This window comes from Geotrypetes seraphini, chromosome 10 (genome assembly GCF_902459505.1).
Source record: "Geotrypetes seraphini chromosome 10, aGeoSer1.1, whole genome shotgun sequence".
NCBI classification, from domain to species: domain Eukaryota; kingdom Metazoa; phylum Chordata; class Amphibia; order Gymnophiona; family Dermophiidae; genus Geotrypetes; species Geotrypetes seraphini.
This window is the reverse complement of record NC_047093.1, coordinates 129,486,273-129,501,569: the sequence shown is the minus strand read 5'-3', so window position 1 is coordinate 129,501,569 and position 15,297 is coordinate 129,486,273. Positions and strand designations below refer to the sequence as shown.

General features: G+C 43.1%; 1 protein-coding gene across 1 annotated transcript in view; it reads right to left on the bottom strand.

The window, feature by feature from the left end:
• Nucleotides 1-4,923: 4,923 nt before the first annotated feature.
• Nucleotides 4,924-15,297, bottom strand: part of RGS4 (regulator of G protein signaling 4) — a 28,067-nt gene continuing 17,693 nt past the window's right edge. Inside the window, exons 4-5 of the mRNA XM_033959909.1 lie at nt 6,920-7,086; nt 4,924-5,654 (exon numbers count right to left, since the gene is read on the bottom strand). Coding sequence (XP_033815800.1) covers nt 5,415-5,654; nt 6,920-7,086 — 407 coding nt within the window. The 3' untranslated portion in view covers nt 4,924-5,414. The remainder of the gene's footprint in view (nt 5,655-6,919; nt 7,087-15,297) is intronic.

The window sequence follows — 15,297 nt, the reverse complement described above, 5'->3', positions numbered from 1 at the left end:
AGAGAAAAACGTCCAAAAACCGGCCTAAGTCGGCACTTGGACGAACATTTCTCAAAAACGTCCAAGCGCCGATAATAAAACCAGGTTTTGGACGCATTTAAAAACGACCTAGGCTTTCATAGTGCCGCTCAACGTCCAAAGCTAAACAGGGCGTTTCAGGAGGCGTGTCGAGGGCGGGACGTGGGCCAGTTTAGACTTAGTCGTACAGCATGTATAACCGAAAGTTTAACAACAGAGCCTACACGGAACATGGTCTAAGTCACAAAAACCCACCTAAACTCACCAGATAAGCACTAAAAACACATAACACAGACCCCCAAACACTACCCCAGTGATCACCAACCCCCACCCACCCCCATAAAAATTATATTCACAACTTTAAATTTCAGCCTCCAGACCTTCTCTGATGTCAGAGAAAGGGCGGGACCGCCGGAAGAAGAAGCAGCGCAGGCGCAGGGTTCACAGAAGGGCCAGGACCGCAGGAAGAGGAAGCAGCAGACGCAGGGCTCACAGAAGGGCCGGGACCGCCGGCAGAGGAAACAGCAGGGTAGGAGCTTCTCCATGATGGGGGGGGGAAGCTGTGGGGGTGCCAGCGGTCCTTCGGGGTGCGAGTGCGAGCGGTCCTTCGGGGTGGGGGTGTGAGCAGTCCTGCGGGGGGGTGAATCGGACGTCGGGGGGGGGGGGCATCAGGCTTTCAGGGTGGGAACAGGACTTCAAGGGGGAGAGGAGAGTCGGGGCGGGCGAAAGGAGAGTCGGGGTGGCCAGAGGAGAGTCGGGGCGGGCGAAAGGAGAGTCGGGCGGTGACGAGAGAGTCAGGGCAGCATGTGCGGTATATGGGTGTGCGCGGTATATAAAAATTTATTTACATAAATTTGTGTTCCCCGCGCGCTATACCCATGTGCGCGTTTTACACGGGTGCTCGGTATATGAATGAAAATACGGTAGTATATGTTTGGTGGAATTACTGGTTTTATATGCAGTTGTTGTTCTTAGACATATTTCTCATATGCAATTAATATATCTATTGGACATATGGACTCCTGATGAAGACATGAGTTGCCGAAACCCGGACCATGTTGAGTCCTAATATACCTGGGTCCAAACACATCTCTTCCCATCTCCTACAGCTGAAGAATAACTGTAGAACTACCATTGGACTTTTTAATATACAGTACCCCCTCCGAATCCGCGGTTTCAGCACCCGCGGATTCGGTTATTTGTGATTTTTTTTTTGGGGGGGGGAGGGAAATGCTGCATCCTGAACCTTACCTGGTGGTCTAGTGGCGACACGGGGAAGGATCGATCATCCCATGCTCCGGCCCCGTGCGGAGCCATCATCAAAATGGCTGCCGTGAGTTCCTGTTGTAGTCTCGAGACTGCAAACGACTTAATACCGCTAGCTCCTTCCCACTTCCCAGTACCTTCCCGATTCCCCAAAGCAACCTCATCTACTCCGTATCTCCTCTAGAAATTACCAGATATCTTCTTGTCATACGTTTGTAGTAATTCTTTTGTAATCCGCCTTGAACCGCAAGGCAATGGCGGAATAGAAATCTCTAACGTAATATAATGTAACTACTCTACAGAATATAGCGATAAGAGTTTTTTAAAAAATGACTAGACCAATAATTAAAGTGCATACGAACTTTTATGAACGCCATAGGCAGTATTATTTCATGTACATACGATGGCCCTTAGTTAAATATTATAAATAAAGGATGCTGGTGGTATGATTTGTTGCCTTTATAAAATACACACTTTACAGCGGGGACATGAATACAACACATGTGCTTTTTCATTCTGCAACAATACTACAATAAATAATTTCCATGAAGCACCCGTATAGTAACATAGTACATGAGAACAAAGACTTTTACAGCACAACAGGAAGTGTGGCAACCATCAACACATTGTGACACATGGATATGATGCCTGAGCGCACGTAACCAGTGGTAGGACTTGATTTAAAACAACAATTCGACAAAGTTAGACCTGCTTTTTTTTTTTTCATTTCTATTGTCAAAGTCCATTTTCTTCCATTTTCATGTTTTAGGGTTCCAAAGGACAGTGACATAAACATTGCCACAGTTAAAATGGAGACTACTTGTTCCCCATCGTTGTTCAAAGGCTGTGGTGAAGAATCCCACATACCGGAACCCACTACATGACAAATGTATGGTAAGAGGTATTTTCTTTGAGAAGTTAGATTGATATATGGATGTTCTAAATTCGACCGTGTGACTCCACTTCTAAAAACTGAACATATGCTTCCTATAGCCTACTGAATTCCTTACAAATATAATACAATCACTGTTTTAGTTATGTTTTTTGGACTCCCTTCCTTTGTACCTCATTTTTGGGTTCATTATACTGCACGGAGATCTCTCCGCTCATCACATCAACATCTAATGTAATCTTCTATTTCTGCGTTGCTCATACCTAGATAGGCTCAAGGCGACTTAAAAAGGAGAAGGGGGAGGAGAGGTGGGAGAAGAGAGAGGAGGGTAGGAGGGGGGAGGGAGAGGGGTGGAGGGGGGAGGATAGGATACAGGTGATTAAGTGTCAAGTAGATGAGTTTTCAGTTTCTTCCGGAATATGGTGTAGTTAGTTTCCGTCCTGGTCATTTCAGTAAGGTCGTTCCAAGTTTTTACGCTTAGAAAGGTGAGCGTGGAGTGGAAAATACGTTTGCATTGAGTGTACCTTCTTTTAGGCAATTATTTCTTGATGTACAAAGAAATTAATCACTCTCAGTTATGGCACCTGTTCTCTGGAACTCCCTATCTATCTTTATAAAGAAAAATCCTTCATTACATTTAAGGCCCAATTAAAGGCACTCTCAAGCATTCTGCTTATATATATATATATATATATTATTTTATATATATATTTTTTGTTTGTTTGTTTTACCTCATGGAGACTTTATTTTATTTAATTAGTTAATTAATTTTTAATTTTCTCCCTTTCCTTATTTTCCTTGCAATTCTCATTGTAATTTACCACATTGTTTTTCCCCTTAAACGTAATCGTTTGTCTTGTATGTTTTTATTCCCTTATTTTATACTTATTGCAAACCGCTTAGTTTTAAATATTTTTTTGTTTTATATTTGCGGTATATTAAATAAATTGAACTTGAACTTAACCCTGTAAAGTGGGCCTCCCCTGGGTTCTATAAATGGCACCCAGATTTGGGCACGCAAAATTACGTGTGATCCTGAGATTCCACGCACAAAAAAAAAGTATTAGCTAATAAGCTGTGAATCCATAATTGGCTGTTCATTGGCTGTGCGTGATCCTATAACTATTTGCACCCAAATCCTCTCATGTGCTACTCAAAAGGGGGTGTGGCTATGGGATGGGGGAGGAGCGAGTCAGAAGCATTCCAAACGAATTAACATTCAGTGTTATAGTATCTGGGGACTGCGTGCCAAAGTTGTACGCCAGGATTTACGCCAGGTTTTATTGAGTGAAGTCACTGCACTCAAAGATACTAGCTACATAACAGCACTTCACCGAAGGAGGAAAAAAGACCTCATATTCCCTTGAAAGGCAAATAAGATACTAGTGTGACCATATGGCTCCAGAAAAAAGGGGACGGATTGAGACATCCGGGTTTTACTTCCATTGAAAGCAACCAAGATGTCTCAATCTGTTCTCCTTACTTCCATTGCTTTCAATGGAAGTAAAACCTGGATGTCTCAATCCGTCCCCTTTTTTCTGGAGCCATATGGTCACACTATAATATGCCTGTTACACAGGTTAACAGCAATCATTGGTCAGAAAAAAAACCTTCTTAACACTGATATAAATATATCTCCAGTATAGAATTGTTTGAAATAATATTTTTTTATATAGTACTGTTTGAAATTTTTCAATCCCCCACTTTTGTGGTTTAAGTTTGGCAGCCAGACTGATCCGCCTAAATTACAGGTCCATCTTTGGCCGCTGTGAGCTTGGCGGAAAATTCAATGTTGGTCGCCGGATTTGGCCCCAGCACTGAATTTCTGGGTTCACCGCCGACCGCAGAAGGTAAGCAGGCTGCCTCCCGTGTTCTGAATATCGGACCCCACGTGCATAAACGATCACCCAGTCCATGTTCCGCCCATGTGAACCCCCACCTGCAAACTTCGCACCATAACATTTAAAGGCTATGTTATTGAATAGTGAGTAGCCAGAATATGAACATATATGCACTTAAAAATACCAGTATTCATATTATATATGCACATTTTTGGAGCCTAAATCTTGCACCTTTCTCATAGAATTACCTCGCAAATGGGGAATAATCTTGGGATCCTTGTACTAAAGTGTGGAAAGACTGAAACATGCTTACCACAACTTTAAAAAAAGCTTGCTCTACCCATGCACTAAAAATATTTCTAATTTTTTCGCCAAGGGAGCAAATTTGGGGCAGAAAGTGGACGTTCAAATACTTGAAGGGTATTAACGTAGAACAAAATCTTTTCCAGAGAAAGGAAAATGGTAAAACCAGAGGACATAATTTGAGGTTGAGGGGTGGTAGATTCAGGGGCAATGTTAGGAAATTCTACTTTACGGAGAGGGTGGTGGATGCCTGGAATGCGCTCCCGAGAGAGGTGGTGGAGAGGAAAACTGAGTTCAAAGAAGCGTGGGATGAATACAGAGGATCTAGAATCAGAAAATAATATTAAAGATTGAACTAGGCCAGTTACTGGGCAGACTTGCAGGTCTGTGTCTGTGTATGGCCGTTTGGTGGAGGATGGGCAGGGGAGGGCTTCAATGGCTGGGAGGGTGTAGATGGGCTGGAGTAAGTCTTAACAGAGATTTTGGCAGTTGGAACCCAAGCACAGTACCGGGTAAAGCTTTGGATTCTTGCCCAGAAATAGCTAAGAAGAAAAATTAAAAAAAAAATAATAATAATAAAAAAAAAAAAAAATTTAAATTGAATCAGGTTGGGCAGACTGAATGGACCATTCGGGTCTTTATCTGCCGTCATCTACTATGTTACTATGCCTATGCTAATCAGTAAGTGTGTCATGCATGTTCCCTTTAATGCTGATAACAGAAATGTGGCCATTTTACTGCAGCATTAAAAATAGCCTTCGCATGCGGGAAAGACCCGTGTAAGGGAGCGCTAAGGCGACTTTGTAGTGCTTCTTTATAAAAAGGCCCTTTAGTGAATCGGTCCACTCTTCCTCTGAACCTCAAACACAAAAATAGCTAAATGGACTTTATATATTGAAAATATGGATCAGCTTCTCCTAGATATGCAAGAAATTGAAAAGAATTACGGTTCACTCTGAAGTCTTGCTGCTTTTGAATCATGGAATACGTAGGAGCACACCACGTAGATGGCTACAGGAATTTATAGCTTCTTTGCTTTATGCCAATGAATGTTTTACAGCTAATACACCACTGATGTCCTTGAATTTCACTATTCAAGCATACTGAGGAATTAAACGACTGTAGTCTAGGCTGTGACCCTTGAGTTTTTTCATGGTCCCGCTTTTAATGCTCTGACTGACCAAGTCGAGGTAGAGCTTAGACTTCAGGAATCGCCGGTAGGAATCCTTTTCCATCAGGGTGAAGATTTTGCGTTGAGCCTCTTCAAAACAAAACGGTGTCGGCTCAAGGAGGTTCTTTTTAGTTTCTTCCCGGGTGCTAGAATCAAGATTAACCTGTTGAAAGAAGATGCATCTTATTAGATATGCAATGTTGAGGTCATTATTTCAATGACTTTAGTTTACAATGTAGGGAAAGCTCAGTAGAGAGTGGATTCTAACAAGGAGGCCTAGATTTCGTTCTTGGATTAGTCCATCGAGCTCTTGATTCTTAGGCTGATAGAGCAGAGAGCATCCTTCAACTCATGTTGGCCTTGGATTTGGATAGAATAATTAAATCTATAGAGTGTCTCGGAAAAAAAAGGGACCACCAACATTTTTCCAAATAACCCTCAAATGTCCTACTGCAGCAGAAACTTCTGCCTGAAATTCAAGACATTTCTGAGTACCGTACTTTATTTTTTAAGAGGATGGAGCTCCAGTGCATAAGGCTCGCAAAACAATTGAGCTCTTAAGTCGTGAAACCCCAGAATTCAACGAGCCAACAGCTCAGTAGCATCAAAGTCTTTGTGAATGTGTCAAGGGTTGAATGACACTTTGGGTTAGATTCTATAAATGGTGCCCTAGTTTCTTGCCGCTAGATGCCCTAATTGTGGAAGCCTAGCAAAGCCTAACTAAAATTCGCATGCATCCCAAATTGTTTCAATTAGCTTAAATAGCATAGTAATCGACCACGCCACTGAAGTTAATTGATACATTTAAGAAACAAACAGTTAAGAGTTCCGTGCAGAACTCAAATGCCCAAGTCGAGGTGCTCTCTGACACCTAATGATGCCTACCTGAAAAGTAGGGGACGGAGAATAGGTGTGGTAAATGTAGGTGTGAAAGATAGGCGCCGGTAAATTAGATAAGATAAAACCTGGAATAATGTACCAGCGCCTACCTCTATGGTGCCTAGCAATGCCAAAGTTCACTTAGGTACCGCTAGGCATGATTCTATAAGCGGAGCCTAGTAGTTGATTGATAACCACGCAGAGCGGCACCTACATTGTAGGCGTGCTTAGGCGCCATTTATAGAATCTGGCCCTATGAATACAAATTATGAATTAATTAATTAAGACAACCCCCATTATGTAGAAAATTGAATAAATAAATAAATGTATTTTCCACGAAGTGTTTAAATAATTGCTAAGTATTTTTTCCGGACACCATGTAAAATCCAAATAATACCAGCAGATTTTCAAAAAAGGACAATCTCATTATATTTCTGTACTAACGCCTCCATTGAGCTGGCACACCTTAGTAAAAGGAGCCTCAAGTCTTGTTCCTGAGAGTTAACCTGAGCAACTTGTAGCATTTTCCTCCTCAAATACTTCACCTACTTCTTTGGCTGCCTGGGTAGAGATAAAATCGTCGTATATTTTCTTGGCCTTGGAGCCCAGTTTGGTGGGGGTCTCGGTTTTCTTATAGTCTTCACAGGCAATCCAGAACTCAATATTCTCCTCACTGTACTCAGATTTCAGAAAAGCTTTGAAAGCAGAAAGGCCACCTAGAATTGAAAATAAGCAATGTTGTTATTGGATGCATCCAGTGGCGTACCAAAGGGGGGGGGGGGGGGGGGGGGGGGGGGGGGCGGTCCGCTCCGGGTACCAAGCCCTGAGGGGGTGCTCCCGGTCCGGTCCAGTTACCCCCCCCTTTGCCGGGTGTCGCGTCTGGAAACAGCCTGCAGCAAGATCGCGATGCCAGAGATCTTTGCCTGCTTCGACTGTTTCCTCCGCCACGGTCCTGCCCCTCCTCTGATGTCAGAGGAGGGGCGGGACCGCGGCGGAGGAAACAGCCGAAGCAGGCAAAGATCTCTGGCATCGCGCGATCTTGTTGCAGGCTGTTTCCCCAGGGCAGTAGCGTACCAAGGGGGGCGAGGGGGAGGTCCATCCCGGGTGCCGCCTTAGGGGGGGGTGCACAGCTGACCCGGTCCCTATCGCGCTCCTACCCTCCCAGCGAAAGCAGCATCGGCGCCATTATCGAAAAAGGTAATGGCGCCAGGCCTTGGAGCACCAAGGCAGACCGCTTCTCCCCTCTCCCAGCCGAAACCCCGCTGACCATCCTATCTCTCTCCCCCCCCAAGTGAACCTTTCTGACCCTCCCAGCGAAAGCAGCAAACCTCCCTCCAGTAGCGTCGGCTTTATCCTCCCTCTGCCGCATCACTGATGACGTCATCAGTAACGCGGCAGAGGGAGGAGAAAGCCGCGAAGGAGGTTTGCTGCTCTCGCTGGGAAGGTCGGAAAGGTTCACGGGGGGGGGGGAGATAGGAGGGTCAGCGGGGGTTCGGCTGGGAGGGGGGGAGAAGCGGACTGCCTCGGTGCTCCATTACCTTCTTCGGGCAGCAGCAGCGTTTACAATTCGCTGCTGTTGCCGGCTTCAGGCCTTGTTCTCTGCCGGGTCCTGCCTACTTCCAGTTTTCATGAAGACAGGACCCGACAGAGAGGAAGGCCTGAAGCGGGCAACATCAGTGAATTGTGAATGCTGCTGCTGCCCGATGAAGTTCAGGACATCAGGACATCGGGGAAGGAGCAGGGAGAAATCGGCTGCTGGCTTGGGGGTGAGGGTAGGGAAAGAATCGTGGAAGTGGAGAAATCGGCACGATGGCTTTGTGCAGGCTAGGGGGAGAGAGAAAGAAAGGAAAAAATAAAGAGGGGGGCCAGGGGGAGAGAGAAAGAAAGGCAGAAAGAAAGAGGGGGACCAAGGGGAGAGAAAGAAAGGCAGAAATAAAGAGGGGGACCAAGGGGAGAGAAAGAAAGGCAGAAATAAAGAGGGGGTCAAGGGGGAGAGAAAGAAAGGCAGAAAGAAAGAGGAGGGCCAGGGGGAGAGAGAAAGAAAGGCAGAAAGAAAGAGGGGGACCAAGGGGAGAGAAAGAAAGGCAGAAATAAAGAGGGGGGTCAAGGGGGAGAGAAAGAAAGGCAGAAAGAAAGAGGGGGCCAGGAGGAGAGAGAAAGAAAGGCAGAAATAAAGAGGGGAGCCAGGGGGAGAGAGAAAGAAGAAGGATCAGAAGAAGGACCAGAGACTCATGAAATCACCAGACAAAAAAGTAGGAAAAATGATTTTATTTTCAACTTAGTGATCAAAATGTGTCCGTTTTGAAAATTTATATCTGCTGTCTATATTTTGCACTATGGCCCCCTTTTACTAAACCGCAATAGAGTTTTTTAGCGCAGGGAGCCTATGAGCGTCGAGAGCAGCGTGGGGCATTCAGCGCAGCTCCCTACGCTAAAAACCGCTATCGCAGTTTAGTAAAAAGGGAGGGGGAATATTTGTCTATTTTTGTATAGTTGTTACTGAGGTGACATTGCATAAAGTCATCTGCCTTGACCTCTTTGAAAACCCGCAGAATATAAATGATAATTAACATTTTCTCTGCGTACAGCGTGCTTTGTGTTTTTAAAATTTTATTGTTGGTAGATCATTTTGACTTGGCCACAAAGGTAAGGGGAGGGAGGGAGGGGAACTGCTGAAAGACATCTAATAATCCTTGCAGGCTTGACTGCAGGGAATTATTTTTGTAAAATCATGTTTTGTTATGTGACTGGCATTATCTAGACTTTAATTTCTATGAATGAATAGAATGAAAATGATATAAAATTACTTGCTTGTTTTTATGTGCGTGCGCTGAAGGAAAGTGAAGAGAGAGTGGGCTGAGGATGCTGAAGGGAAATGGGGAAGAGAGTGGGGAGAAGACGCTGATTTATAAATTGATAATTGTACAGAATATTGTTTCTTTTTATACTTTAATATAAACAATTCAAGGCTTGTGTGGATGGAATCAGGTGGTTTGCGGGGATGGGGACCGAGCTTACGGGGATTAGTCCAATAAAATTGTATTTTTTTATATCTCATTATTTGTTTTATTTTTATTTGTTAATTTATAAAGTGGTGATTGTTATGTATCAGTTTTTTCAAATTTACATCTACTGTCTTTATATTTTGCACTGTATTAGAGGACATGTGTTACTGTTTTTTGTGGTGTTGCATTGTATCCAGGGTCTGGTTTCTTGGCGGATCAGTTTAACTTTTGTCTACATATTTCTATTTTTAGTTTGTGATTATTCCATTTTGGGCGAGGGTGTATCTCTGTTCTGTGTGTATGAAAAAGACATAGTTTTCAGTTGGCATTGACTACAGGACCAATTGACTGTGCGGGATCTGGCTTGTTTAGTTTTACAATGTATGTGTTGGTGTTCTAGTGCTCACTGCAGTGTTTAAGATGCAGCCTTTTCCTAGGTACACTCTTGTGGTGCGATATGTAGATTGGTACTAAAAATCATATTTTTCATATAGATGGGGGGGGGGTGTCAAAAAATGATGGGCCCTGGGTGCCACATACCCTAAGTACGCCACTGCCTGCAACTACTCCATATGTACTTCTAATGTCATGACAATTTAGACATAATTTATGTTTTGTTATGTTTGGAATAATGGTTACATATATGAGGTTCAATAAAAGAAAATTTTCACTGCCTGTTTCTATTCTGACCATTTATTCCATTTCATGGTTATTGCAAAAAAAAAAAAAAAAAAATTTTTTTACATGGGGGGGGGGGGGGTGTCAAAAAATGATGGGCCCCGGGTGCCACATACCCTAGGTACGCCACTGGATGCATCTTTGGGCCATGAAACAGAAGTGAGACTTGCATGCAGGGAAATTAGTACTAATGCAGACGAATATGCCAGTTTCTGAGCTTAGATTAGTAAAGCTCAAAATTAAAGCTCCAACATAGACTGCCATTACCCTCTGTATCCAAACAGAGAAGAGACATGTGACAGATAAGACTCCAAAGAGGACGCATATGATTATGATGGCTTTATTTTTTTAATGTATAGTGTTTGAAGTAACAGGAAAATTCTATAAAAGGCGCCTACATTACGCACCTAACTTAATTAGCATATTGGCTTCAATTATGAGCTTTATGAGCAGCATTGTGGGGTAAAGACCTAGATCAACTGCTTTCGCCCACTACTTATGAGGAATTCAGAAAACGTCTAAAAACTCAACTGTTCCTAAAGTATCTAGACAACTGACCCACTCATCTTCTTTCTCCTCCATAGTCATTCCTCTGTCCTATTAATCTCTTTCTCCTCAACAACTCATTTCCGATCCTATTTACAATAGTGATTTACAATAGTGACACCATGAACACCTTCTTTCACATCAAGCAGCATTGTGGGGCAAAGACCTAGATCAACTGCTTTCGCCCACTACTTATGAGGAATTCAGAAAACGTCTAAAAACTCAACTGTTCCTAAAGTATCTAGACAACTGACCCACTCATCTTCTTTCTCCTCCATAGTGATTCCTCTGTCCTATTAATCTCTTTCTCCTCAACAACGCATTTCCGGTCCTATTTACAATAGTGATTTACAATAGTGACACCATGAACACCTTCTTTCACATCAAGCAGCATTGTGGGGCAAAGACCTAGATCAACTGCTTTCGCCCACTACTTATGAGGAATTCAGAAAACGTCTAAAAACTCAACTGTTCCTAAAGTATCTAGACAACTGACCCACTCATCTTCTTTCTCCTCCATAGTGATTCCTCTGTCCTATTAATCTCTTTCTCCTCAACAATGCATTTCCGGTCCTATTTACAATAGTGACACCATGAACACCTTCTTTCACATCAAGCAGCATTGTGGGGCAAAGACCTAGATCAACTGCTTTCGCCCACTACTTATGAGGAATTCAGAAAACGTCTAAAAACTCAACTGTTCCTAAAGTATCTAGACAACTGACCCACTCATCTTCTTTCTCCTCCATAGTCATTCCTCTGTCCTATTAAACTCTTTCTCCTCAACAACGCATTTCCGGTCCTATTAACTCTCCTCTTCCCCCCTCTTAAATTCAATCAATTTGTACCTGGCTTAATCTATTGTAAACCGCATAGAACTTAACGGTATTGCGGTATATAAACTGTTATTATTATTATTATTATAATTCTAAAAAAATAAACTTGTGATAGGCATCTATCTTCTTAGGCACAATTTGACATAAGATAGACGCCTGTCTTATGCCTTCTAACGGCGCCTAACTCCAAAGTAGGCTTTAGACGCGATTCTCGAAAGTATTTAGGCGCCTATAATGTAGGCTTATAAAACACTGTCCTACATTGTTGACACCTAGGCCCAAATTCGTTAACTGGTGCTTAATGTTACTATTTTGAAGGCGCCCAACTAGATAAGCGCCTATCTAAATTGAATAACGAGCTCAATTAAGCTTTTTAATTGGCACTAATTGAAACGTAGGCGCCTATCAAGAAAGAACGATTCTGCAACAAGGCGCCTCTAAAAATTTAGGCGGCCTTCAAAAACATAGGCGCCTTGCTGCAGAATCGCCGCTCTTAAGCGTGCTTCAGCGCTCGCATGGCCGCCTAACTTTTTAGTTGTGCCTGGAGCGGGCCTATTTATTGGGCGCCTCCAAAATAGGTGCCGTCCAGCATAATTCGATGAACAGCGCCCGATTTTATTTGAATCGCGCCGAACGGTGCCTATTTCGGCACCTGACTTTTGGGCGCTTCTTAGAGAATTTGCCCCCCTAAGCTTTAGTTAGATGGGCGCCTAAGTGTGACTTTGAAATAGGTGCCTAACTTTAGGTGACTATCTTTTTAGGCACCCAATTTGCAGAATCTGTCCCTAAGTGATTTCTGTTGATAAAATGCCATCGCCTGAATTGTTAGAAGCCCCAGCTTTCTAAGGATTATAAAAGTACAGATATAGGATTATCCTCTACTTTGAGAAACAAGTTTAATGTCAATATAAGAACATAAGCACTGCCTCCGTTGGGTCAGACCCGAGGTCCATCGCGCCCAGCCGTCCGCTCACGCGGCGGCCCAACAGGTCCAGGACCTGTGCAGTAATCCTCTATCTATACCCCTCTATCCCCTTTTCCAGTACGAAATTGTCCAATCCTTTCTTGAACCCCAGTACCGTACTCTGCCCTATTACGTCCTCTGGAAGCGCATTCCGGGTGTCTACCACACGTTGGGTAAAGAAGAACTTCCTGACATTTGTTTTGAATTTGTCCCCTTTCAACTTCTCCGAATGCCCTCTTGTTCTTTTATTTTTATCTTGCTCTGCAGTTAAAGAGGCCCGTCACTGATTTTTCTGCTACGACTTTCTTATCTATTTTGTCTTCCTCTATTAAACTAGCTACATATAGGGTATTTTTTTTTTTTTTCTTGTAAGCTGCGTATAAGCTCCCATCTGTTGTCACTAGTGCTTTCTATATAATTGAATCAGGGTTCTGTCTAGATGCTGAATAACGTTTAAATGAAATAAACAAAGCTTCAAAAAGGAAAAGAAATTCAGATGGGAAGAAGAATGAATTATATTATATGCTTTGATCAGAAGAGGTGACTCAAAGGGAAGTGAATTATATTACAGGTTTTGATCAGGAGAGGCAAAGCTAGATAGCTGATTTCAAAAGCCAAAATACCTTAGAAATAAACAAAGATAATTCCTGCGTTCTATTTTATTTTCCTCTTTGATGCATTTCAAATTTATTTGAGTGTTATTAGTTTATTCTCTGTACATACCATCTTGGAAATGCCTTGTATATTTGTATAGAGCGCTTGAAAAACAGAAGCATGAAACTCCAAAAGGACTAAAGGTTGATAGCAACTTAATACAAGTTCATGTTAGGGTCTCAGTCTCCTCATCATTCTTATTTTCCAGTGGCATTTGCAGCTGGGAAGAAGAAATAGAAGCGGGAAGCAAGAGTGCATAAAGGACTCCGGGAGGGTCAGTGCACCAGATGCTAAGAAGCATCTATTACATGATTCCTTTGTGTGGTTGTCAATATAAACAAATGCCCTCTCTCCAGCTGATTCGAGACAGACTTCTAACACGTACTGCTCGCTCAGAGCATGGGAAAAACTGCTGGCCTGACTTTTAGCCAAATGGCAATCCCGTGTGGTCGCAGCATATGCCCTAATGTAATATAGATCATGGACCACCAGAGTTCCTAGGGACTCATTCTCAATCGATGGTTGACTCTTCATTGTACCCATGACAGCAATCCATCAATATTTGGACAAGAACCACAGATAAATAGGATTGCTTACAATCGCACTACTCATATGTCATAAAAACAAATTATACTTTGTGACCAGTCAGGCTCCGTGCCTGCCTTGGTCCCTGTTGTTTCTCTAGTGTCCACTGGGGGGGAGCCCAAGAGGGCCCCAGGTGAGAGCAGGTTCAGTCAGAGCAGGGCGTGACTCCCCTCATGAAAAGCAAGTAGTTTGCACTAGTTGGAGAGAGGTGAGGGGAAAGTTTCAGGCTCAAGCCAGGGTAATGCCTTAGACCTGGGTGTGGAAGAAGCTGGATTCACACCACCGTTTGCAGCCCCAGGCCAGGGAGTGCTGTTGGAGCTGCAAGAGGAAGCAAGTGGCATAAGGGAACCTTTTGCAAGTATTGGTTGGAGGACTGTGAGTTTTGGGATTTTGCTAGGTTTTGGGGACTTTTGAATGAAACTGGGGTTTTTGGGCTGCTTATTTTGCTGACGATATCTCTTTCTGCCTTTTCATTTACTGCCAGAACTGTGGAGTTTTGAGTTCCTTGTTCTTGTGTTCAGCCTAAGCTTCTAGGAAGCTGAGATTTTGTGGGAGAAGTTTGCCATTCCTTGGGAGGGAATTTTGAAAGCTGTTTTTTGTGCTTTACCCAATGCGAACTTGAGGCAATTCTCCTGGCACCAGCAGTGCTGTGTTAGCTGGAGGCTTTCGTGTTTGGGCTGTTTGAATGCTTGGGCTGCTAAAACTAAGGAGCTGGACTTACCTGGGACCTGCATTGAGCAGGCTGGGGAAAGAAACTGAGTGAAAAAGTACAATTTTGGGAGTTGAGGGAACTGTGGAGAAATCCTGAGCACTACACAGGATTTTCCCCTGAAGTTTTTTGGGGGGTTGGGAAATTACATTTCATTTTGACTTGGCACATTCTGACTATTAAAACTATTATTTTATTTTATTTTTTTTATTTTTTAGAACGATTGCTGTTGGAAGTTTGTGGGTTCTTTTATATATAGTATTTCAGTCCCTGCAGGGTAGGCTCCATTCGGATCGATTTTTGCTGTAGCCACTAGGGGCACTGTTGAAACCTGCTTAGAGGCTCTAGTGGTGGCTAGAACTTTTAATTGAGTAAAATTAACCTCAATGTAATTCGCCTCATTTTGTCACCTATCACGGGAGACACTTTTTCATGTAGAAAAACTTAGAATATCTGTGGGTTTTAGCTAAAATTCAATGCTAGATCAAGTTTGCAATACTTATATTGCACTATGATTTTATGGGGTAAATATTAGACCTGCATATTTAGTGCTGGGTTATATCTGGGTCTTGGGCAGCTGTCAGATGTTTTCAGGCTGGCCAATAACCAGCCATAGTTAGGATAGCTATTTGTGTGGTCCTAAAAGGCCGAATAATTATCCAAACAACAAAACGAAAAGATCCAACACAATCTGCGGTGAGTAGAACACAAACCAAAGCAAAGAAAACTGCAGCTAGGTGTACAATGATACAGGCTAAATTTATTAAACCAGAATCACGAATGCGGTTAAATGTTACCACCTTGAACCAAACCAAAGGACCCAACTCGGTCCGTGTTTCGGTGAACACGCCTTCATCAGGGGTCCCAGGTGGACAGGATATCAAATCAAACCGCAAACGAAAAACTTAGCCTACCGAAGAAGTGCAAACAGCAGGGGAACAATCTCTTGG